This window comes from Pinus tabuliformis, chromosome 4_1 (genome assembly GCF_031772625.1).
Source record: "Pinus tabuliformis cultivar Carrire ecotype Pingquan chromosome 4_1, CPIR1, whole genome shotgun sequence".
NCBI lineage: Eukaryota > Viridiplantae > Streptophyta > Pinopsida > Pinales > Pinaceae > Pinus > Pinus tabuliformis.
In genome coordinates, this window is record NC_142303.1 from 781,702,822 (window position 1) to 781,730,188 (window position 27,367).

Here is a 27,367-nt window from a genome sequence, read left to right on the forward strand (position 1 = left end):
GACACCAAACATCATGGACAGCATGGTGCAGATGGGATGAGGACTACTTCATGGACCTGAGCATGGCTTACACTTATATGGAGATGGGTTCTTGATCGAGTTGAGGATGTGACAGGATGTTTTGAGAAACAACTGATGGTGGCATGAGGATGTGCATTCTCATGGTTTGAGCGTGATAGTTGGATTAGCTACCCAACTAGTTCAGGCATGAGGGCTAGCAGTGTGCAGAGATGTGTTAGCATTTGTTGGAGTATCATGGCAGCGGTTCACATGAGGACGACACATGATGAGGTTTGACACATTGTTGCGGCGGACATGTAGCTTGAGTTGGAGGGATCAATCTTCCATGGTGGAGAGCAGCATGGGGAGATTGTGACAGGGTGGTCAATGATCATGGACATCTGATATATGACATACATTGGTATGGAGTATCTTGGTGACAGTTGGTTGCTAAGATGAGACATGGTGGAGATGGAGTCCTACATATGTTGCCGAGATGTTTTCCATATGTGAGGGGAGTCGACATCATGGATATTGATGCTTGGAGGATGGTATGTTGTCGAGGACGACAACGACTTCAGGTGGAGGAGAATGTAATGCCTTCGTTGTGATACGACGGGCAAGCGCCGGGCGACCAAGAGCGCGCGCACGGTGAACGATGGGCGCGCAGCTCGGGCGAGAGACAACGAAGTGTGGAAAATGACTAAGTATAAACGCGGGCGCTCCATAATCGACGAAGGCATCCACATATGCGCGCGGAGGTGGGAGAGTGCCCGCACGTTTATAGGGCGACTTGGTAGCTCGCCCCACACATAAGCCGACCGAAGGGTGGATTAAGCAAGCCGACGGCATAAAACACTTAAAGACACAACGGTTGGGCGTTTGAAGGGTCGGCCATGGAGCTGGTCGCCACACGAAGCAATGGTATAAACTCTTGATGCGCACGCTCATTTGGGGAGACAACTTCGCATTGCATCTTCGCACTTGATATAGGTGCGCACAAGAGGTGCGAGGCAACACTTAGCCGCAGTTTGGAGTATGTTGGGGATGCGCCCGCCGAGTCGGGCACGACAAAACGATCTTGTGCTGCGCGAGTTGTAGAGTGTGTGGAGTGGTGCGCACGGGCGCCCACCGCACGTAGGTTACGCAGGTTTGGGTTGTGGTTCGGGTGAGGGCCGTGCACGGGTGCGCCTACCCGCCCAACGCCGAATAGTGTAAACTCGATATTGTATATTGTATTCTTGGTGGAGTCTTGGCAGACCGCCGTGCGCTCTTGCACGGGCGGGCGCCCTCCTGTTTATTGAACGCCGGTTGAGCGCGGCTCCCGGTCATGTAAATTCTCATTATATAATAAAAGATTATTCTTTTATATTATTGACGAGTTGTATTATTATTCTTATATTGTTGATGGTTTCCGCACATTAATAATATGAATTCATGTTTATTATGAATTGTTGAAGGCGTAGTTCGTAAAGTTAACTAACGGTGAACAAGTTATTAACTTAGGCGGTGCCGCACCCGCTCAATTAAACGAAAAAAGAATTGGGGGCGTGACAGTTGGTATCAGAGCAAGGTTTGCTCGTGAAGGTTTGAAGCTGATAAACAACTTGACAGTTGGTATCAGAGCAAGGTTTGCTCGTGAAGGTTTGAAGCTGATACACAACTTGACAGTTGGTATCAGAGCAAGTCTGAAGACTTGGAGAAGTCTTGTAGGAAGCTGGGCGAAGCAAGTGTGTATACACTTGGAAATTTGACAGGTGATATTGAGGCTTGAACAAGGTTCAGGTGTTGAAGCATTTGAAGGTAGTTTCAAGACTCGGTTTGAGCAGGGTTGCTCGTGACAGTGACAAGGGTACTTGCAGGTGAAGGAAGCCGTTTCACACGAAGTGAACAAGGGCTGGTTCATGGTTGCAAGGAACTTGGTGAAGCTGGTAAAGGTTGGAACCGGGTATCGTAGAGTTGGGCAGGCGGTACTACGTGCTGATCATACGATTTGGGCACTTGTCAGGTGGGCAAGTGGGACTGCGTGTGGGTAGGTATACACGGTTTGGGCGTCTGTGGACCAAACAAAGTACGAACCGGGGAAGACGAAGTACAAGGCATGGCAAGTTTGGGAGAAGGTGAAGGGAAGCTCTTGCTCACCTTATACAGGTTGAAGAGGTTGAAGGAAGAGAATCCCCGGATCCGAGATAAGCTTGAAGTCTTGGAAAAGAATGTTGAAGGAGAGCTTCTTCAACTTGGTTGGACAATGGAGCAAGATGAAGTTGCAGATTGTGCTATCAAGGAAGAGGAAGTGATGATGATTGAAGATGTTGCAGACATGACCATGATGGAGGATGAGCTTGAGATTGATCAAGTTGGACCAGGATCGTGCAGTTTGCAGACATGTATGGATGAGGGTACTCTCATGGAGGAGCCTCATGATGATAAAGCAAGTATTGATACTTGTGTCTCACTTGAGCATTTGGTAGATGGACCGTATGCAGGGAAGGACAAAGTCAGTTTGTCGATGCTAGGGAGCACCTTACCATGGATGTTTATGATGAGACCTTGTATGGAGAAGCAAGGATTGTTGATTGTTGCAGGACTTGTTGGGGTTGTTTGTGACCTTATGGTAGAAGGTACAAAGGCCCGTGACAAGGGTGGAACTTGATGATCATTGTGGATGATTGGGTCATGCTTTAGCCACTTTGGCTAAGTGCCCGGCATGACTCATGGACAGGTTGAGGAGGGCACAGATTTGATGATGCTTGGGTGGACTTCTCATGGCCGAGACCAAGAGATAGTCTTGGTGGAACCTTCAGTGGGGGAGCTATGATGGAAGGGACTTATGATGATGATATGGTTGGGTGACCGAGTTCACTAGACCGAAGATTGCAAACTTGGATGAGGATGGCCGATGGTTGTGATGAGTCTACTTGGTTGGACTACATGGGCAACTTAGTCATGGACATCAGGTTGGAGACATGAAGCATGGCAGTCTTATGTAGGGACATTATGTGGAGCACTTGTAGAGGTGTCACTTATGGGCATCCAATGAGGAGTGCCAAGGCAGGAATGTTGTGCAGATGGATTTGCTAGTGTGACATGGAGACTTATTACTTATGAGCCTATGGAGAGGTTGTACACTCTTGTGCAACAAGACCATGGACTTGGGTGGAGTTGTGAGCAGACTATGGAGCATTCCTACTACATAGAGAGCTGAGGCATCTGCAGGGACCTTTGGGCCGAGACTTGTATGCTTGCTAGAGTGTTGGTTGGGGATGACTTATGGAGCTCATGATGACATGAGTTTGTTGTGACTTTGGGGGACTTCATACATGGTGGACTTAGAAGATCTGATGCATTGAGGAGCTGAGGTCAGGGACTTTGATGCAGGTGCATACTTTCAAGTACATGCATGGGTGTGACTTGATGTGGAGGATCGATATGAGACACTTTGGAGTGATGGAGTTACGATGATGATGATGCCTTGATGGCAACACTTGGGGCATGAGTTGAGCCGAGACTCAACTATCTTTTACACACATGGGAGCTGATTGATCTATGATCATGGGCAGCACATGGATAGATGAGGCAGGTGTATACTTGTTTCTATGGAGACTTGAGGGTTGACACATTGCAAATGTGATGGAGGTAGCTTCATGAACTTGGATGTGGCATACCGAGAGTTGGGGTTTGATGAGAAGGTCTCTTCATATGGAGGAGGCACACATATGGATGATGTTGGAGTAGATGTGGCTGATTTCATGTAGCACATCGACACCAAACATCATGGACAGCATGGTGCAGATGGGATGAGGACTACTTCATGGACCTGAGCATGGCTTACACTTATATGGAGATGGGTTCTTGATCGAGTTGAGGATGTGACAGGATGTTTTGAGAAACAACTGATGGTGGCATGAGGATGTGCATTCTCATGGTTTGAGCGTGATAGTTGGATTAGCTACCCAACTAGTTCAGGCATGAGGGCTAGCAGTGTGCAGAGATGTGTTAGCATTTGTTGGAGTATCATGGCAGCGGTTCACATGAGGACGACACATGATGAGGTTTGACACATTGTTGCGGCGGACATGTAGCTTGAGTTGGAGGGATCAACCTTCCATGGTGGAGAGCAGCATGGGGAGATTGTGACAGGGTGTTCAATGATCATGGACATCTGATATATGACATACATTGGTATGGAGTATCTTGGTGACAGTTGGTTGCTAAGATGAGACATGGTGGAGATGGAGTCCTACATATGTTGCCAGGATGTTTACCATATGTGAGGGGAGTCGACATCATGGATATTGATGCTTGGAGGATGGTATGTTGTCGAGGACGACAACGGCTTCAGGTGGAGGAGAATGTAAGGCCTTCGTTGTGATACAACGGGCAAGCACGGTGAACGATGGGCGTGCAGCTCGGGCGAGAGACAACGAAGTGTGGAAAATGACTAAGTATAAACGCGGGCGCTCCATAATCGACGAAGGCATCCACATATGCGCGCGGAGGTGTGAGAGTGCCCGCACGTTTATAGGGCGACTTGGTAGCTCGCCCCACACATAAGCCGACCGAAGGGTGGATTAAGCAAGTCGACGGCATAAAACACTTAAAGACACAACGGTTGGGCGTTTGAAGGGTCGGCCATGGAGCTGGTCGCCACACGAAGCAATGTATAAACTCTTGATGCGCACGCTCATTTGGGGAGACAACTTCGCATGGCATCTTCGCACTTGATATAGGTGCGCACAAGAGGTGCGAGGCAACACTTAGCCGCAGTTTGGAGTATGTTGGGGATGCGCCCGCCGAGTCGGGCACGACAAAACGATCTTGTGCTGCGCGAGTTGTAGAGTGTGTGGAGTGGTGCGCACGGGCGCCCACCGCACGAAGGTTACGCAGGTTTGGGTTGTGGTTCGGGTAAGGGCCGTGCACGGGTGCGCCCACCCGCCCAACGCCGAATAGTGTAAACGTGATATTGTATATTGTATTCTTGGTGGAGTCTTGGCAGACCGCCGTGCGCTCTTGCACGGGCGGGCGCCCTCCCGTTTATTGAACGCCGGTTGAGCGCGGCTCCCGGTCATGTAAATTCTCATTATATAATAAAAGATTATTCTTTTATATTATTGACGAGTTGTATTATTATCCTTATATTGTTGATGGTTTCCGCACATTAATAATATGAATTCATGTTTATTATGAATTGTTGAAGGCGTAGTTCGTAAAGTTAACTAACGGTAAACAAGTTATTAACTTAGGCGGTGCCGCACCCGCTCAATTAAACGAAAAAAGAATTGGGGGCGTGACAGTTGGTATCAGAGCAAGGTTTGCTCGTGAAGGTTTGAAGCTGATAAACAACTTGACAGTTGGTATCAGAGCAAGGTTTGCTCGTGAAGGTTTGAAGCTGATACACAACTTGACAGTTGGTATCAGAGCAAGTCTGAAGACTTGGAGAAGTCTTGTAGGAAGCTGGGCGAAGCAAGTGTGTATACACTTGGAAATTTGACAGGTGATATTGAGGCTTGAACAAGGTTCAGGTGTTGAAGCATTTGAAGGTAGTTTCAAGACTCGGTTTGAGCAGGGTTGCTCGTGACAGTGACAAGGGTACTTGCAGGTGAAGGAAGCCGTTTCACACGAAGTGAACAAGGGCTGGTTCATGGTTGCAAGGAACTTGGTGAAGCTGGTAAAGGTTGGAACCGGGTATCGTAGAGTTGGGCAGGCGGTACTACGTGCTGATCATACGATTTGGGCACTTGTCAGGTGGGCAAGTGGGACTGTGTGTGGGCAGGTATACACGATTTGGGCGTCTGTGGACCAAACAAAGTACGAACCGGGGAAGACGAAGTACAAGGCATGGCAAGTTTGGGAGAAGGTGAAGGGAAGCTCTTGCTCACCTTATACAGGTTGAAGAGGTTGAAGGAAGAGAATCCCCGGATCCGAGATAAGCTTGAAGTCTTGGAAAAGAATGTTGAAGGAGAGCTTCTTCAACTTGGTTGGACAATGGAGCAAGATGAAGTTGCAGATTGTGCTATCAAGGAAGAGGAAGTGATGATGATTGAAGATGTTGCAGACATGACCATGATGGAGGATGAGCTTGAGATTGATCAAGTTGGACCAGGATCGTGCAGTTTGCAGACATGTATGGATGAGGGTACTCTCATGGAGGAGCCTCATGATGATAAAGCAAGTATTGATACTTGTGTTTCACTTGAGCATTTGGTAGATGGACCGTATGCAGGGAAGGACAAAGTCAGTTTGTCGATGCTAGGGAGCACCTTAACATGGATGTTTATGATGAGACCTTGTATGGAGAAGCAAGGATTGTTGATTGTTGCAGGACTTGTTGGGGTTGTTTGTGACCTTATGGTAGAAGGTACAAAGGCCCGTGACAAGGGTGGAACTTGATGATCATTGTGGATGATTGGGTCATGCTTTAGCCACTTTGGCTAAGTGCCCGGCATGACTCATGGACAGGTTGAGGAGGGCACACATTTGATGATGCTTGGGTGGACTTCTCATGGCCGAGACCAAGAGATAGTCTTGGTGGAACCTTCAGTGGGGGAGCTATGATGGAAGGGACTTATGATGATGATATGGTTGGGTGACCGAGTTCACTAGACCGAAGATTGCAAACTTGGATGAGGATGGCCGATGGTTGTGATGAGTCTACTTGGTTGGACTACATGGGCAACTTAGTCATGGACATCAGGTTGGAGACATGAAGCATGGCAGTCTTATGCAGGGACATTATGTGGAGCACTTGTAGAGGTGTCACTTATGGGCATCCAATGAGGAGTGCCAAGGCAGGAATGTTGTGCAGATGGATTTGCTAGTGTGACATGGAGACTTATTACTTATGAGCCTATGGAGAGGTTGTACACTCTTGTGCAACAAGACCATGGACTTGGATGGAGTTGTGAGCAGACTATGGAGCATTCCTACTACATGGAGAGCTGAGGCATCTTGCAGGGACCTTTGGGCCGAGACTTGTATGCTTGCTAGAGTGTTGGTTGGGGATGACTTATGGAGCTCATGATGACATGAGTTTGTTGTGACTTTGGGGGACTTCATACATGGTGGACTTAGAAGATCTGATGCATTGAGGAGCTGAGGTCAGGGACTTTGATGCAGGTGCATACTTTCAAGTACATGCATGGGTGTGACTTGATGTGGAGGATCGATATGAGACACTTTGGAGTGATGGAGTTACGATGATGATGATGCCTTGGTGGCAACACTTGGGGCATGAGTTGAGCCGAGACTCAACTATCTTTTACACACATGGGAGCTGATTGATCTATGATCATGGGCAGCACATGGATAGATGAGGCAGGTGTATACTTGTTTCTATGGAGACTTGAGGGTTGACACATTGCAAATGTGATGGAGGTAGCTTCATGAACTTGGATGTGGCATACCGAGAGTTGGGGTTTGATGAGAAGGTCTCTTCATATGGAGGAGGCACACATATGGATGATGTTGGAGTAGATGTGGCTGATTTCATGTAGCGCATCGACACCAAACATCATGGACATCATGGTGCAGATGGGATGAGGACTACTTCATGGACCTGTGCATGGCTTACACTTATATGGAGATGGGTTCTTAATCGAGTTGAGGATGTGACAGGATGTTTTGAGAAACAACTGATGGTGGCATGAGGATGTGCATTCTCATGGTTTGAGCGTGATAGTTGGATTAGCTACCCAACTAGTTCAGGCATGAGGGCTAGCAGTGTGCAGAGATGTGTTAGCATTTGTTGGAGTATCATGGCAGCGGTTCACATGAGGACGACACATGATGAGGTTTGACACATTGTTGCGGCGGACATGTAGCTTGAGTTGGAGGGATCAACCTTCCATGGTGGAGAGCAGCATGGGGAGATTGTGACAGGGTGGTCAATGATCATGGACATCTGATATATGACATACATTGGTATGGAGTATCTTGGTGACAGTTGGTTGCTAAGATGAGACATGGTGGAGATGGAGTCCTACATATGTTGCCGGGATGTTTGCCATATGTGAGGGGAGTCGACATCATGGATATTGATGCTTGGAGGATGGTATGTTGTCGAGGACGACAACGACTTCAGGTGGAGGAGAATGTAAGGCCTTCGTTGTGATACGACGGGCAAGCGCCGGGCGACCAAGAGCGCGTGCACGCGCGCACGGTGAACGATGGGCGCGCAGCTCGGGCGAGAGGCAACGAAGTGTGAAAAATGACTAAGTATAAACGCGGGCGCTCCATAATCGACGAAGGCATCCACATATGCGCGCGGAGGTGGGAGAGTGCCCGCACGTTTATAGGGCGACTTGGTAGCTCGCCCCACACATAAGCCGACCGAAGGGTGGATTAAGCAAGTCGACGGCATAAAACACTTAAAGACACAACGGTTGGGCATTTTAAGGGTCGGCCATGGAGCTGGTCGCCACACGAAGCAATGGTATAAACTCTTGATGCGCATGCTCATTTGGGGAGACAACTTCGCATGGCATCTTCGCACTTGATATAGGTGCGCACAAGAGGTGCGAGGCAACACTTAGCCGCAGTTTGGAGTATGTTGGGGATGCGCCCGCCGAGTCGGGCACGACAAAACGATCTTGTGCTGCGCGAGTTGTAGAGTGTGTGGAGTGGTGCGCACGGGCGCCCACCGCACGTAGGTTACGTAGGTTTGGGTTGTGGTTCGGGTGAGGGCCGTGCACGGGTGCGCCTACCCGCCCAACACCGAATGGTGTAAACTCGATATTGTATATTGTATTCTTGGTGGAGTCTTGGCGGACCGCCGTGCGCTCTTGCACGGGCGTGCGCACTCCTGTTTATTGAACGCCGGTTGAGCGCGGCTCCTAGTCATGTAAATTCTCATTATATAATAAAAGATTATTCTTTTATATTATTGACGAGTTGTATTATTATTCTTATATTGTTGATGGTTTCCGCACATTAATAATATGAATTCATGTTTATTATGAATTGTTGAAGGCGTAGTTCGTAAAGTTAACTAACGGTGAACAAGTTATTAACTTAGGCGGTGCCGCACCCGCTCAATTAAACGAAAAAAGAATTGGGGGCGTGACAGTTGGTATTAGAGCAAGGTTTGCTCGTGAAGGTTTGAAGCTGATACACAACTTGACAGTCGGTATCAGAGCAAGGTTTGCTCGTGAAGGTTTGAAGCTGATACACAACTTGACAGTTTGTATCAGAGCAAGTCTTAAGACTTGGAGAAGTCTTGCAGGAAGTTGGGCGAAGCAAGTGTGTATACACTTGGAAATTTGACAGGTGATATTGAGGCTTGAACAAGGTTCAGGTGTTGAAGCATTTGAAGGTAGCTTCAAGAATCGGTTTGAGCAGGGTTGCTCGTGACAGTGACAAGGGTACTTGTAGGTGAAGGAAGCTGTTTCACACGAAGTGAACAAGGGCTGGTTCATGGTTGCAAGGAACTTGGTGAAGCTGGTAAAGGTTGGAACCGTGTATCGTAGAGTTGGGCAGGCGGTACTACGTGCTGATCATACGATTTGGGCACTTGTCAGGTGGGCAAGTGGGACTGCGTGTGGGCAGGTATACACGGTTTGGGCGTCTGTGGACCAAACAAAGTACGAACCGGGGAAGACGAAGTACAAGGCATGGCAAGTTTGGGAGAAGGTGAAGGGAAGCTCTTGCTCACCTTATACAGGTTGAAGAGGTTGAAGGAAGAGAATCCCCGGATCCGAGATAAGCTTGAAGTCTTGGAAAAGAATGTTGAAGGAGAGCTTCTTCAACTTGGTTGGACAATGGAGCAAGATGAAGTTGCAGATTGTGCTATCAAGGAAGAGGAAGTGATGATGATTGAAGATGTTGCAGACATGACCATGATGGAGGATGAGCTTGAGATTGATCAAGTTGGACCAGGATCGTGCAGTTTGCAGACATGTATGGATGAGGGTACTCTCATGGAGGAGCCTCATGATGATAAAGCAAGTATTGATACTTGTGTCTCACTTGAGCATTTGGTAGATGGACCGTATGCAGGGAAGGACAAAGTCAGTTTGTCGATGCTAGGGAGCACCTTACCATGGATGTTTATGATGAGACCTTGTATGGAGAAGCAAGGATTGTTGATTGTTGCAGGACTTGTTGGGGTTGTTTGTGACCTTATGGTAGAAGGTACAAAGGCCCGTGACAAGGGTGGAACTTGATGATCATTGTGGATGATTGGGTCATGCTTTAGCCACTTTGGCTAAGTGCTCGGCATGACTCATGGACAGGTTGAGGAGGGCACACATTTGATGATGCTTGGGTGGACTTCTCATGGCCGAGACCAAGAGATAGTCTTGGTGGAACCTTCAGTGGGGGAGCTATGATGGAAGGGACTTATGATGATGATATGGTTGGGTGACCGAGTTCACTAGACCGAAGATTGCAAACTTGGATGAGGATGGCCGATGGTTGTGATGAGTCTACTTGGTTGGACTACATGGGCAACTTAGTCATGGACATCAAGTTGGAGACATGAAGCATGGCAGTCTTATGCAGGGACATTATGTGGAGCACTTGTAGAGGTGTCACTTATGGGCATCCAATGAGGAGTGCCAAGGCAGGAATGTTGTGCAGATGGATTTGCTAGTGTGACATGGAGACTTATTACTTATGAGCCTATGGAGAGGTTGTACACTCTTGTGCAACAAGACCATGGACTTGGGTGGAGTTGTGAGCAGACTATGGAGCATTCCTACTACATAGAGAGCTGAGGCATCTGCAGGGACCTTTGGGCCGAGACTTGTATTCTTGCTAGAGTGTTGGTTGGGGATGACTTATGGAGCTCATGATGACATGAGTTTGTTGTGACTTTGGGGGACTTCATACATGGTGGACTTAGAAGATCTGATGCTTTGAGGAGCTGAGGTCAGAGACTTTGATGCAGGTGCATACTTTCAAGTACATGCATGGGTGTGACTTGATGTGGAGGATCGATATGAGACACTTTGGAGTGATGGAGTTACGATGATGATGATGCCTTGATGGCAACACTTGGGGCATGAGTTGAGTCGAGACTCAACTATCTTTTACACACATGGGAGCTGATTGATCTATGATCATGGGCAGCACATGGATAGATGAGGCAGGTGTATAGTTGTTTCTATGGAGACTTGAGGGTTGACACATTGCAAATGTGATGGAGGTAGCTTCATGAACTTGGATGTGGCATACCGAGAGTTGGGGTTTGATGAGAAGGTCTCTTCATATGGAGGAGGCACACATATGGATGATGTTGGAGTAGATGTGGCTGATTTCATGTAGCACATCGACACCAAACATCATGGACAGCATGGTGCAGATGGGATGAGGACTACTTCATGGACCTAAGCATGGCTTACACTTATATGGAGATGGGTTCTTGATCGAGTTGAGGATGTGACAGGATGTTTTGAGAAACAACTGATGGTGGCATGAGGATGTGCATTCTCATGGTTTGAGCGTGATAGTTGGATTAGCTACCCAACTAGTTCAGGCATGAGGGCTAGCAGTGTGCAGAGATGTGTTAGCATTTGTTGGAGTATCATGGCAGCGGTTCACATGAGGACGACACATGATGAGGTTTGACACATTGTTGCGGCGGTCATGTAGCTTGAGTTGGAGGGATCAACCTTCCATGGTGGAGAGCAGCATGGGGAGATTGTGACAGGGTGGTCAATGATCATGGACATCTGATATATGACATACATTGGTATGGAGTATCTTGGTGACACTTGGTTGCTAAGATGAGACATGGTGGAGATGGAGTCCTACATATGTTGCCGAGATGTTTGCCATATGTGAGGGGTGTCGACATCATGGATATTGATGCTTGGAGGATGGTATGTTGTCGAGGACGACAACGACTTCAGGTGGAGGAGAATGTAAGGCCTTCGTTGTGATACGACGGGCAAGCGCCGGGCGACCAAGAGCGCGTGCACGCGCGCACGGTGAACGATGGGCGCGCAGCTCGGGTGAGAGACAACGAAGTGTGGAAAATGACTAAGTATAAACGTGGGCGCTCCATAATCGACGAAGGCATCCACATATGCGCGCGGAGGTGGGAGAGTGCCCGCATGTTTATAGGGCGACTTGGTAGCTCGCCCCACACATAAGCCGACCGAAGGGTGGATTAAGCAAGTCGACGGCATAAAACACTTAAAGACACAATGGTTGGGCATTTGAAGGGTTGGCCATGGAGCTGGTCACCACACGAAGCAATGGTATAAACTCTTGATGCGCACGCTCATTTGGGGAGAGAACTTCGCATGGCATCTTCGCACTTGATATAGGTGCGCACAAGAGGTGCGAGGCAACACTTAGCCGCAGTTTGGAGTATGTTGGGGATGCGCCCGCCGAGTCAGGCACGACAAAATGATCTTGTCCTGCGCGAGTTGTAGAGTGTGTGGATTGGTGCGCACGGGCGCCTAGCGCACGTAGGTTACGCAGGTTTGGGTTGTGGTTCGGGTGAGGGCCGTGCACGGGTGCGCCTACCCGCCCAACGTCGAATGGTGTAAACTCGATATTGTATATTGTATTCTTGGTGGAGTCTTGGCAGACCGCCGTGCGCTCTTGTACGGGCGGGCGCCCTCCTGTTTATTGAACGCCGGTTGAGCGCGGCTTACGGTCATGTAAATTCTCATTATATAATAAAAGATTATTCTTTTATATTATTGACGAGTTGTATTATTATTCTTATATTGTTGATGGTTTCCGCACATTAATAATATGAATTCATGTTTATTATGAATTTTTGGAGGCGTAGTTCGTAAAGTTAACTAACGGTGAACAAGTTATTAACTTAGGCGGTGCCGCACCCGCTCAATTAAACGAAAAAATAATTGGGGGCGTGACAGTTGGTATCAGAGCAAGGTTTGCTCGTGAAGGTTTGAAGCTGATACACAACTTGACAGTTGGTATCAGAGCAAGGTTTGCTCGTGAAGGTTTGAAGTTGATACACAACTTGACAGTTGGTATCAGAGCAAGTCTTAAGACTTGGAGAAGTCTTGCAGGACGCTGGGCGAAGCAAGTGTGTATACACTTGGAAATTTGACAGGTGATATTAAGGCTTGAACAAGGTTCAGGTGTTGAAGCATTTGAAGGTAGCTTCAAGACTCGGTTTAAGCAGGGTTGCTCGTGACAGTGACAAGGGTACTTGCAGGTGAAGGAAGTCGTTTCACACGAAGTGAACAAGGGCTGGTTCATGGTTGCAAGGAACTTGGTGAAGCTGGTAAAGGTTGGAACCGGGTATCGTAGAGTTGGGTAGGCGGTACTACGTGCTGATCATACGATTTGGGCACTTGTCAGGTGGGCAAGTGGGACTGCGTGTGGGCAGGTATACACGATTTGGGCGTCTGTGGACCAAACAAAGTACGAACCGGGGAAGACAAAGTACAAGGCATGGCAAGTTTGGGAGAAGGTGAAGGGAAGCTCTTGCTCACCTTATACAGGTTGAAGAGGTTGAAGGAAGAGAATCCCCGGATCCGAGATAAGCTTGAAGTCTTGGAAAAGAATGTTGAAGGAGAGCTTCTTCAACTTGGTTGGACAATGGAGCAAGATGAAGTTGCAGATTGTGCTATCAAGGAAGAGGAAGTGATGATGATTGAAGATGTTGCAGACATGACCATGATGGAGGATGAGCTTGAGATTGATCAAGTTGGACCAGGATCGTGCAGTTTGCAGACATGTATGGATGAGGGTACTCTCATGGAGGAGCCTCATGATGATAAAGCAAGTATTGATACTTGTGTCTCACTTGAGCATTTGGTAGATGGACCGTATGCAGGGAAGGACAAAGTCAGTTTGTCGATGCTAGGGAGCACCTTACCATGGATGTTTATGATGAGACCTTGTATGGAGAAGCAAGGATTGTTGATTGTTGCAGGACTTGTTGGGGTTGTTTGTGACCTTATGGTAGAAGGTACAAAGGCCCGTGACAAGGGTGGAACTTGATGATCATTGTGGATGATTGGGTCATGCTTTAGCCACTTTGGCTAAGTGCCCGGTATGACTCATGGACAGGTTGAGGAGGGCACACATTTGATGATGCTTGGGTGGACTTCTCATGGCCGAGACCAAGAGATAGTCTTGGTGGAACCTTCAGTGGGGGAGCTATGATGGAAGGGACTTATGATGATGATATGGTTGGGTGACCGAGTTCACTAGACCGAAGATTGCAAACTTGGATGAGGATGGCCGATGGTTGTGATGAGTCTACTTGGTTGGACTACATGGGCAACTTAGTCATGGACATCAGGTTGGAGACATGAAGCATGGCAGTCTTATGCAGGGACATTATGTGGAGCACTTGTAGAGGTGTCACTTATGAGCATCCAATGAGGAGTGCCAAGGCAGGAATGTTGTGCAGATGGATTTGCTAGTGTGACATGGAGACTTATTACTTATGAGCCTATGGAGAGGTTGTACACTCTTGTGCAACAAGACCATGGACTTGGGTGGAGTTGTGAGCAGACTATGGAGCATTCCTACTACATAGAGAGCTAAGGCATCTGCAGGGACCTTTGGGCCGAGACTTGTATGCTTGCTAGAGTGTTGGTTGGGGATGAATTATGGAGCTCATGATGACACGAGTTTGTTGTGACTTTGGGGGACTTCATACATGGTGGACTTAGAAGATCTGATGCTTTGAGGAGCTGAGGTCAGGGACATTGATGCAGGTGCATACTTTCAAGTACATGCATGGGTGTGACTTGATGTGGAGGATCGATATGAGACATTTTGGAGTGATGGAGTTACGATGATGATGATGCCTTGATGGCAACACTTGGGGCATGAGTTGAGCCGAGACTCAACTATCTTTTACACACATGGGAGCTGATTGATCTATGATCATGTGCAGCACATGGATAGATGAGGCAGGTGTATACTTGTTTCTATGGAGACTTGAGGGTTGACACATTGCAAATGTGATGGAGGTAGCTTCATGAACTTGGATGTGGCATACCGAGAGTTGGGGTTTGATGAGAAGGTCTCTTCATATGGAGGAGGCACACATATGGATGATGTTGGAGTAGATGTGGTTGATTTCATGTAGCACATTGACACCAAACATCATGGACAGCATGGTGCAGATGGGATGAGGACTACTTCATGGACCTGAGCATGGCTTACACTTATATGGAGATGGGTTCTTGATCGAGTTGAGGATGTGACAGGATGTTTTGAGAAACAACTGATGGTGGCATGAGGATGTGCATTCTCATGGTTTGAGCGTGATAGTTGGATTAGCTACCCAACTAGTTCAGGCATGAGGGCTAGCAGTGTGCAGAGATGTGTTAGCATTTGTTGGAGTATCATGGCAGCAGTTCACATGAGGACGACACATGATGAGGTTTGACACATTGTTGCGGCGGACATGTAGCTTGAGTTGGAGGGATCAACCTTCCATGGTGGAGAGTAGCATGGGGAGATTGTGACAGGGTGGTCAATGATCATGGACATCTGATATATGACATACATTGGTATGGAGTATCTTGGTGACAGTTGGTTGCTAAGATGAGACATGGTGGAGATGGAGTCCTACATATGTTGCCGGGATGTTTGCCATATGTGAGGGGAGTCGACATCATGGATATTGATGCTTGGAGGATGGTATGTTGTCGAGGAGGACAACGACTTCAGGTGGAGGAGAATGTAAGGCCTTCGTTGTGATACGACGGGCAAGTGCCGGGCGACCAATAGCGCGTGCACGCGCGCACGGTGAACGATGGGCGCGCAGCTCGGGCGAGAGACAACGAAGTGTGGAAAATGACTAAGTATAAACGCGGGCGCTCCATAATCGACGAAGGCATCCACATATGCGCGCGGAGGTGGGAGAGTGCCCGCACGTTTATAGGGCGACTTGGTAGCTCGCCCCACACATAATCCGACCGAAGGGTGGATTAAGCAAGTCGACGGCATAAAACACTTAAAGACACAACGGTTGGGCGTTTGAAGGGTCGGCCATGGAGCTGGTCGCCACACGAAGCAATGGTATAAACTCTTGATGCGCACGCTCATTTGGGGAGACAACTTCGCGTGGCATCTTCGCACTTGATATAGGTGCGCACAAGAGGTGCGAGGCAACACTTAGCCACAATTTGGAGTATGTTGGGGATGCACCCGCCAAGTCAGGCACGACAACACGATCTTGTGCTGCGCGAGTTGTAGAGTGTGTGGAGTGGTGCGCATGGGCACCCACCGCACGAAGGTTACACAGGTTTGGGTTGTGGTTCGGGTAAGGGCCGTGCACGGGTGCGCCCACCCGCCCAACGTAGAATAGTGTAAATGTGATATTGTATTATTGTATTCTTGGTGGAGTCTTGGCAGACCGCCATGCACTCTTGCACGGGCGGGCGCCCTCCCTTTTATTGGACACCGGTTGAGCGCGGCTCCCGGTCATGTAAATTCTCATTATATAATAAAAGATTATTCTTTTATATTATTGACGAGTTGTATTATTATTCTTATATTGTTGATGGTTTCCGCACATTAATAATATGAATTCATGTTTATTATGAATTGTTGAAGGCGTAGTTCGTAAAGTTAACTAACGGTGAACAAGTTATTAACTTAGGCGGTGCTGCACCCGCTCAATTAAACGAAAAACGAATTGGGGGCGTGACAACAAGTGTCTCAACCATATATCCAACGGTTTGAGACACCCCTGCCATACGGGATTTTAAAGGGGGTCTCTCGTTCAAGTGTTGGTTTTGAATCAATATTTTATCCAATGTTTCCGACTGTATATGACAGTAGGAACCCAGGGAAAAGTTTCGATGAGAGGTTCAGACATTATATAATGGGGTGATAAGACACATCTTAGCATATAATTTAAAAATAACAAATATTCTTGAAACGGGACTCGATGGTTTTGATGAAGAGTTGCTATATTTAATTTAATTTTAGAAAAAATGGCATTTTCTATGACCTTTTTTTTTGGTTAATTTTAATCAGAGATTTTTAAAAACTAGAGTTTAAGTTGTTTAATTTATAGAATCAGAGTGCTTTAAGAGGTTTTTCAGGGTGTTGAATCTATTTATGTATTCAAAAATGCATTTTAAACAAAAAAATCACATTCTTTCTTAAAATTGTTTTGTCAGATTCCAATGAAAATGTTAGGCTATCCCTAGTAGTTAAAAGGAAAAAAGTGTAAATAATCTATTGTAAATTCATTTATATTGATTATGGTTGAAAATTGAGAAGACATTGAGGAACTAGTAAAAAAATTTAACACTCGACATCTTTTTGTGAAATGTTAGGAATTTTTAAAGGCTTTGTATAATTATGATAAGTTTTGGAGTTTTGAGTTTTTGGTTAGGATCTTACAAAAACTTTTTGGTGAAATTTTGATATTTTTTCTTCAAAATGTGGTTTTGATTACATATGGATTCAACACCATATAAAATCCTTGGAACCTTTGGATTGTGGAGAGTTCACAATTAGAACTTTGATTCCAACATATCCTTGCTCAACAAAAAACGCCCAAAAACATATTACAAATAAAATATGCAGAGTATAAATACACTATAATTGATAATAATTTAACTATTAATATTAGGCAAGTCTTTCTTTTGACTACCCATTAGTTGAGCTTTAACCAATATATTTGATAACGTTTAACTCTTTATATATATATATATATATATATATATATATATATATATATATTTTTTAACCTTAGTAAAAAAATTGTAATCATCTCATTGGTTCATATTTTGAAGGTTTTATTTCCACCTTCATGACATGTGCATTGGAGCATAATCAAATAATAATTGTTTTACCCAAATTTTATACTACCAAGTTGTACAACTTCCATCAGTATCATTACTCTCAGTCATATTTCCAAACAATGGATTGTTATTTTGGAGGGAGGGATGTGATATGCTATTATCAATTCCTTCTTGACCTTTACCTTTAGTTTGTGCAATATTAAATTTTGGTTTCTTGCTCATTTCCTTCATAGTTATTTGGTTTGTTTATTTAGTTAGTATGTATGTGGGGTTGCATGATCAAATGCAAAATTTTCTTTCAATTATATTTGCCAAAGCCATGGAAGATAAGTATTACGATTATTTTATTTGATGCGATATTATGGATTAGATTAACAATATTAATTAGTATTAAATAAAGTTTATTAAGTAATTAGTATTGGATAAATGTAAAGTAATTTATAATATTTAATATTTGATAAAATTTATCATTATCATGATTTTATTATTTCTTTCTTATATAAATTTTATAAATTTCCACCTAGGTTTAAATGTTGGGTGGTTGGTTGGAATAATGCCTTAATAATTGTCTATATAAATATTGTTGTATTGATTTACACCCTTGTGAACTCTTAAGTGAATATATTATAGATACCAATAATTTCATTCTAACCCTAAAAAATATCTTAAAAATAAAGAAATTCTGAGAATCTTTCATGTATTTAATATCCTCTCTTTTAATTTTAATAAAATATATAATAAAATTATTATTTTTTATTTAATTTAATGAAATAATTTTAATATAATCAATTCTTAGTTAAACTTTGTCCTTTAGATGGTCTTTCTTCCTTTAACCTTACAACCCTATTCGAAGTCAAGGGCCTTTACAAACCAAAAACCCTATATGAAGTTAAGAGTCTTCTCTTTTTTCATCATTTATATGAAAGAAAGAACTTTTTCTTTCTTCATCATAGTAGCCATGATAACTTTATTATTATTTTTTCATCATTTATATGAAAGAATGAACTTTTTCTTTCTTCATCATAGTAGCCATGATAACTTTATTATTATCAAAAGTAAGTAGATTTCATTTTTTTTTTTTTGCATTCTAACGGATTTGAACTCTCTTTACCTTTTGTAGATCTGAGTTAAGATGAATCTAGGATAGTTTAATTTCACCATTTCACATGGTAGATACAAAGTTAAGGTGAATCTAGGATGGTTTAATTTCACCCTTTAAATAGGCCATGTCCCTTGTAGATTTGGAGTTAAGATGAATCTAGGATAGTTTAATTTCACCATTTCACTTGGTAGATACAGAGTTAGGTGAATCTAGGATGGTTTAATTTCACCCTTTAAATAGGCTATATTACACATGAATGCCATAGGTTGATAGACGAATAACATGAAGTTATTTTTATTTTATTTTGATCTTCACGTAGAGGTTTGTTTAGGGTTTAACAATGTATTACATTACATTAACCTCTCTACCGTAGTGGGCTAGAGCCCCCTAGATGCAATGAAATAACTAGCCTACATACATCTTAACTCTGGGTCTACTTGGTAGGATCAAATCACTTTTTCCTAGAAAAATTGATCTCTTTTTCCTCTAAATTTCGCTATGTGAAAAACTTGGAGTATGATTTAATTTTGTCTATTATGTCAAATTTATATGACAAGCCAAGTAACAAGTTCCATCTAAACTAAATTTCTAATTTTGTCTATTATGTCAAATTTATGTAATTGGTAAAAGTTTTTTAGGATACAACACTGAATGTAAAAGGTTTATGTTTCATCTCTCCACTAGAATTATGTTTTGAGGGAATTGTTTTTAATTGTGAGATGAACTATGGTTTGAGGGAGTTGTTTTCAATTGTGAAATTCTATTTTGTTGTATTTATTAATAAATATCAATAAAATTATATAAATATTCATGTTATTTTGAATAGAATAAATTAAAAATTAAATAAATTTAATTTTTTAGTAAATTTATTTTTCTTTTAAATTTAAGTTTTTGTTTTTCCCTTTTAAATGAGATAAATTGTACTTTATTTTTTTTATTTTATTTTTAATTCTCATAATTAGGCCGATAGGCCTTCCTTTGAAACAGACTTTCGTCGTCCTTTTGTCCCTGTGATTGACACGTGTTTTCCATATTCAGCGAGCATCTGTACAGAGAGAGAGCTTCCATTTGACATATGTGCGCACCGCCGGACTTCGAGAAGAGTCAGTTTGAATTAGGTATAGAATTTATTGCTGGATAATGCGCTGTGCTCCAGCTGTGATGCAAAACGTTTCATTTCCGAGAACCGCGAAATCAGATGGATGGTTTTGAAGGCAGGGAAAGAATGGCTGCTAAATCCGAAGAATGGCTCGATGCGCATGGGATGCCCGCTCCATATGAAAAAGCTACCAGAGCGCTTATTGACCCTTTGAAAGGGAGGATCTCAGAGCATGCTCTTATTTACGCTGATCTTCTTCTCTACTCTGTATTGTATTTGCTTCGCTACTTTCTTGCACATATTTTTTTGGTTCGGTGCCTTGGCTTGGTTTATTTCATGTCCATATTTTTAAGTCAATAATATTGTCACAGTGGATTGGGAAGTAAGGGGTTCATAATTATGCTTTCCATATTTTGATGTATTCCCAAACATGGTGGCAGGGACCAACCCACGTTCTCATCACGACTGAGTCTTTGCGATTTGTTTCTGAGCATCCTGGAACTCTGCCGCAATGGTTAGCCAGGTAGGTTTTGTTCAATCTTGGATGTTGTTTAGCAGTTAAACCAGGTAGGTTTTGTTCAATGTTGGATGCTGTTTAACAGTTAAGCAGGTAGGTTTTGTTCAATGTTGGATGCTGTTTTTGAAAAAGAGAGTGGGGACCGAGATTGCAGTGTTTGCTTCAGAAAAAAAGGCGTTGTCTTCAGCTTGCTTGGTACGGATAGAGTGTAGAATGTGGGATGCTTGTGAATGAATGTACCGCTGTTCTACTGTTGAGTCAGTGATTTTGGGTTACGGAATGAATATGGGTTTGCGTGTTTTGTGTTTTTGGAGTAATGCTGTTAGGTCCTCATGAAATGTATTTGGGATTTTCCTGGTTTTTCTTCAATGCCGGTGGATTAGAGCCTGGTAAAGCTGGGATTATGCATGGGGGACTTTTCGGTTCAGTGGAGGGAAATGCAGAGTTAGGTTTGTAACATCTTCAAAGCTGAGAGAATGAGAGTAAATGCGTTTTCTTAGTTCGGGCCTGTTGTTGAGATGAATTTTTGACGTGGGTTTTCGCTTTTCTTGATCGATTTCTGTCAAATAGAATGCCTGCTATTTATGAGAGATGAAAGATGCTGCTTGTTTGTGATGCATCGTGAGATGGTTTTGTTGAGTATCGGGGTTACACAAACACATTTACTCGAGGTTTTGATTTTTGGAGAAATGGAAGATTTTTATTTCTGTTAAATTTTTGAACTTGGAATTCCACAAATCTTTCCCTTTTTACATGTCCTTGTAAATCGTTGAGAAGTAAATTTATAGAAACATCTTCAATGAAGCTTTGTAATAGTTCAAATACTCCTTGAGAAAGAACTCCATAAGGTTTCTGTAATATCTTGAATTCTGTGAGACTCTGTTTTATGTTGAACTCTCTGGGACTCTGTTTTTGGTTGTTTGACTTACAGTTGTATCTATTTATTTTCTATAAATTTTCTTGTCAAAATCTTGAATCAACTGAAGTAATTCTAGCTTCTTTTTTCCCGGGAGAAACATCTTCATTGAAGCTTTGGAACAGTTCAGAATTCTTGTGAGCAAGAACTCCATAAGATTCCTGTAATAGGTGGACTGAATTGTTTGTTCTTGTTGCAGTTTCCTGTGGGACGGATCCACTGTCTGTTGAAGTCTCGAGTATCTGCAAATGGAAGGGTGGGAGCAACTGGAGTTGTTTATTCTGCAATCATTCTGGAGTATCTCACTGCAGAGGTTTTAGAACTTGCAGGAAATGCCAGTAAAGATCTCAAGGTTAAGCATATCACCCCAAGGCATTTGCAGCTCGCTATTAGAGGAGACGAAGAACTTGATACTTTGATCAAAGGTACCATAGCAGGTGGAGGTGTCATCCCTCACATCCACAAGTCACTTATTAACAAATCCACAAAAAAAGATTAGTTCTTTGTGTGGGGATTGTGTCAAGCGTTTTATTTATTGTAGGATGTGGGCTGAAATGTTTAGCTCAACGGAGTGCTGGGATCAGTACATGTGGATTTAGGAGTGCACTATATTCTTCTCCTGTTGTTTTGGTATATATGTTTGTTTTGAACCTACTGTAACTAGTGTGATATGAATAGCCATTTGAACTGCAGAAATTGACTTGATACTAATAACCAATTGATCTGCAGAAATTGACGTAATATTAATAGCCAATTGATCTGCAGAAATTGACTTGATATTAATAGCCACTTGATCTGCATAAATTGACTTGATTAAAGTGCCAAACTTCAAAAACAGTCTGATGCCCACATGCAGTTAATACAGAATGTATTTTGAAAACTAGGATTTAACTTTGTAGTGCTTGAATCATCATTTCATGTTGGTTTTCATCTGTTGGTAGCTAGATACGTTTCTCTTACAATTAGATTGTTCTAAGTTATACCTAAATTTCTTTATGGAGTACATACTTTCCCCCAAAAGTTCACAATTAATTGGAAACCAAAATTATAGAACTTTTTTTCTCATGTTTTGCATTGGCATTTCCAGATATGTTAGACTTTCTGGATTTTGCCTTCAAACACATGTTCTCAGTACTCTATGAAAGGTTTTTATATGGTATTGGTACCTCTCTGCTTATTGTCATGCTTTCCTGTAAAATGTCTTCTTGTTCTTTTGTTCTTTTCTATGTTCTGCAGACTTACCGGAAAGCTAAAGCTGAACCACTGTTTTTAAGTCATAAAGCACAACTTATTCCTTTTAATTGCTTCTGGGCAAGTAAGTTGTGATGCTGGATTGATCAACCTCTGTGAAACTTCCTGCCTCGTAGATAGCACTGTTGGGCAGTGGAGGAATTACATTGTAAAGGTAGAGGAGACAACAACTGATAATCCCCTGAACCAATATAAAGCCAAGTCTCTGTTCAGCCAGAAGGAACAATATAAAGCCAAGTCTCTGTTCAGCCAGAAGGAAAGATTATTGCAGACGTTCATTGTTGAACATTGGAATTAGTGTAGGAAAGAAAAACACTACTAGAAAAGAATATAGAATGCATGAATGAACTGGGTAACCTTCCCCTTGAACCTGCAAATTATTTGACCAAAATCGGTCTTCGCTATTGTTTTGATGCTGTTTATTTGATTAGCATTTTTTAATCATTAAAGATTCTCCAATTGCGGAGCATTGATGATTTCGGAGCATTGATGATTTTGGTTGTTTGATTCCCATTTCTTAATTATTAAAAATTAGTCCAATTGGAGAGGACCGCGCACTTCCCACGTATTTGAATGAGATTTTCATACACAGGAAAACTTGCATTTTTATGAAGTATATTTATACCAAGAATGAGATTTTGATACACATGAAAACTTGGATTTTTATCAAGTATATTTATACCAAGAAAACTTTTAACTTTCGCATGTGTGCTTCAAAATATCCATTAAGATCTCACATTTGTTTCCAAATGTGATGTGTGTTTCAGATCTCACATTTGTTTCCAAATGTGATGTGTGTTTCAAAGATGTGTGCTTCAAAATATCCATTAAGATTTCACATTTGGAAACCAATGTACGAATGGGTTCTTTGTCCAATTTAAAAAACCTTTAGAATTTTTCTAATTTAAAAAACATCCATTAACTTCTCACTCTCACAGTCGGAAACCAAAACCAATGTACAAATGCGGTCCTTGTCCAATTTAAAAAACAACCTATCGGTATGTTTTGCACTTTTTGGAGCAAGGGCAATTGCAAGCAATAATTAGTCATGCCGGTTTACCCTTTGTTGCTGATTACATCTGTCAATGTTACCTATGGGTATGTTTTGCACTTTTTGGAGCAAGGGCAATTGCAAGCAATAATTAGTCATGCCGGTTTACCCTTTGTTGCTGATTACATCTGTCAATGTCATTGTGTTACATCTCTCAGTTCATCGTGTACCTTAAACAATCAATTATTATAATATAATGGATTAATTTGAATTAAAATTTACAATTTTATATTTATTTTATTTGATTTGATGAAAAAAAAAACATTTTTATAACTTATAATTATAATGGATTAATTTCAATTAAAATTTACAATTTTATATGTAAATTTTAATTTATTATATTTGATGGAAAAAAAAACATTTTTATTACTTATAATTATAATGAGTTAATTTCAATTAAAAATTACAATTTTATATTTATTATATTGATGAAAAACACATTTTTTAAATAAAATTATAAATTAATATATAATTATAAAAATAAATATCATATAATTCAATATAAAAAATTAAATTTCTTAAAAAATAATATATTTAAATTAATTTGAAATATACATTATTATATATAATACTAACTTAATAATAATATCTAAAAATATATTATAAAAATATAATAACATTTATTATATTCAAACATTTAATTTTTTTTTATTTTTTTTTAATGGATAGTTCAATTTATGATTTTCAATTTAAAATTAAAGATTTTAATTTTATACAATGAAATGCAAATGTTTGAGTTCATGTTTTATTGATGATGATGGTTAAGGTCCACTGAAACCAAATTTTCCATAAAACTTTCCATTACACACTCCGCAAATGCCAATGAGGATGTTAGACTTTAAGCTTCTCAATATTATTGAAGTGAGGCTTCTGTGATCCATGATAGTTGTAATAAGAACTTCGGCGTAAATCAAAGGTCTTTTTACATGTGATTTACGCCGAAGTTCTTATTACAACTTCTCAATATTGTCAACTAACATCTCCCATGCCACATCTTATCTAACTTCTCAATATTGTCAACTAACATCTCCCATGCCACATCTTATCTATAAAGCATGGCCGGCTAATTATTCTATGTTTTTCATTTGATTTGGTTGTGTTGCTGGGTTTTTTTTGAAGTAAGATGTTTAAGAAAAGTAGGGTTTCTTTTTAGCTTATTTTTTTATTTTATTTAACATGTCTCTAAAATTAGATTCTTATTTTTATACAGTTTATTAAAAAAGTTAGTTAAATTTAAAAATATATAAATGATTAATATTAATATTAATATTTTATTTTATTTTCTTTATTTATAAATATTAATATAAAAAAAATAATTTGATATATCAATTTGAATAGTTAAATATTATAAATTATAAATAAAATCTTCCACTGTTTAGCAAGTTCTTTTCCCTGTGCTGAAATTTTTTAATGTTGACATTTCCAATGTTTGATTTATTATTAAAAAATAATTTTAATTTGGGTGAAAAAAATGTGTTCCTATTATCTTAAAATTTCCACTGCTTAATCATAAATAGTAATTTTTAATTTCAGTGGTTTTAGATTTATTTAAATCAATTAGAATTTTTTACTTATTTTTTTGTAACATATAAATATATATTTTTTTATTGGGTTATACATATATATTCCCAAATAATTTTTGATTAGTTGGGATTTAATTTGGGAAATTTATTGATTTGATTTATTTTAAATGATTGATTGGATTTTATTATATAAATAATTGAGAGAAAAGAAGAATAATAACTTGTATAATTTTGATTAAAGATTTATTTTATTTTGGGCAATTTATTGATTAGGTTTAGTTTGAATGATTGAATTATTATAACATTTATTATTTTAAACCAAAATACAATTCTTTCAATTTAACATTTCTATCGACCTCTCTTTGCACCTTTTGGGACAATTACTAGTTTAGATATTCTTAAAATAAACTAAAACTACTATAACGGCTTGAGAGACCCTTGCCCCACTGCAGTTTAACGGGAGGGGGTTGATTAGGAGGACGATCAAACGACACGTGTCTCAAGCATATATCCAAGTTTCCAACTGCTTGAGAGACCCTGGCCCCATTGCAGTTAACGGGAGGAGGGTCTCTCGTTCAAGTGTTTGGTTTTGATTCAATATTTTACCCATTGTTTCTGACTTTACAGTCCGTTTCTGAGTTTTCTGACTGTAGATGGCCGTAAAAGTTTCGAGGAAAGGTTCGGCTTTTGGTTTATTTATTTAGTTTTCCCGACATTGCATATATATATATATATATAGAGCGAGGTATGAGAAGACACATCTAAATATATATGGTGTAAATAGTTTAAAAAGAAAAATGTGTAAATAATATCTCTCGTAAAGTCATTTATCTTGATTGTGGTTGAAAATTAAGAAGAGACATGGAGGTATTTTGTTAAAATGTTTTAACTCCCGGCATCTTTTTCCTAAATGTTATAGGAATTTTTAAAGGCTTTGTATAATTATGATAAGTTTTTGGAGTTTTGAGTTTTTAGTCTGAATTTAATAAATATTTTCTGGTTAAATTTTGATTTTTGTTTTTCAAAAATAGGTTTTTGATTATATATATGAATTTAATATTTTAAAATACTTTTGGGATTTTTGAATTATGGAGAGTTCATAATTTAAATTTGTGATTCCAACAAATTTTTACACGATAAAAAACTTTCAAAAACATATCACAAATAGAATAGGCCATTTATAAATATAATATAATTGATAATAAGCACATATCACAAATAGAATAGATAGTTTATAAATACATTATAATTGATAATAAGACAAATATAAAAATTATTAGTCCTTGCCAAGGCAATTGATTTGCTTTATAAATAGACTCCTAAAAACTACTTTATAAATAAATAATATTTTGTAACAAATTCTTAACCCATATATTATTATTTTAATTAATTTAAGGATTATTCTTACTATATTAAAAATTAATATATAATTATGATAATAAATTCTTATCACTACTATATAACTAAATATATAATATTTTAATAAATAATTCTTAACAGCCAATAAAATATTATTTTATTTACCTTAATAACTAATTCACTAATGGTTAGTTTTCAACAATTAAGTTAGTTTTAGGGCACTTAGATTTTGCAGGGTTACCTATCAAACTTGTGATTTTAATAAACAAACAAAATGATTAGTAGAACAAACTTAATTCAAATCCCGAAGAAATTAGAATGCAATTACTTAATCAAACAAACCAAAAGCTATGAGAATATAAAGACAATTTCTATCTACTAAAAATGAAACATAAATCCTTGCCGGTTGAAGGGGCCCTCCACGAGAAGCAGGCAATCACGCTATTGATCAAACACTTAACCACACATGAGAAAATAAGATGATTCTTTTATAAACAGAGCATTAAAAACAGAGCTTAAGTCTCACTGTCGCGTCCTTACTTAACAACCTTTTCATTTCTACCGAGAGACATATTTATAGAGATCATAGCAATAAATTGTTCAGAGCTATACACCTAATCCATATCAACGGAAACTATAATTAACTTGGAAATATATCATAACATAATTTTGCTTATGATTTTCTATTATCAAAGAAAAACATGAGGCATAAATCTTGTTCTCGCTCGCCTGTTGCCGACTACAGAGGCTGACTTCATCTTTGACCACATCACCAAGACCTGCTTCCATCGATCTGGTTCATGAGAGTTGGAGGAAATCAATGAGTGTGTCAATTGCCACC

The 27,367-nt window shown here is 40.9% G+C and overlaps 1 protein-coding gene across 1 annotated transcript; it reads left to right on the plus strand.

Moving 5' to 3' along the window:
• Positions 1 to 20,021: 20,021 nt before the first annotated feature.
• LOC149178478 (histone H2A variant 1-like) lies at positions 20,022 to 22,119 on the plus strand. Its single transcript, XM_089423656.1, has 2 exons — positions 20,022 to 20,432; positions 21,542 to 22,119. The coding sequence occupies exons 1-2, from the start codon at positions 20,421 to 20,423 to the stop codon at positions 21,839 to 21,841; spliced, it is 312 nt and encodes a 103-aa protein (XP_089279782.1). The 5' UTR covers positions 20,022 to 20,420; the 3' UTR covers positions 21,842 to 22,119.
• Positions 22,120 to 27,367: the final 5,248 nt, after the last annotated feature.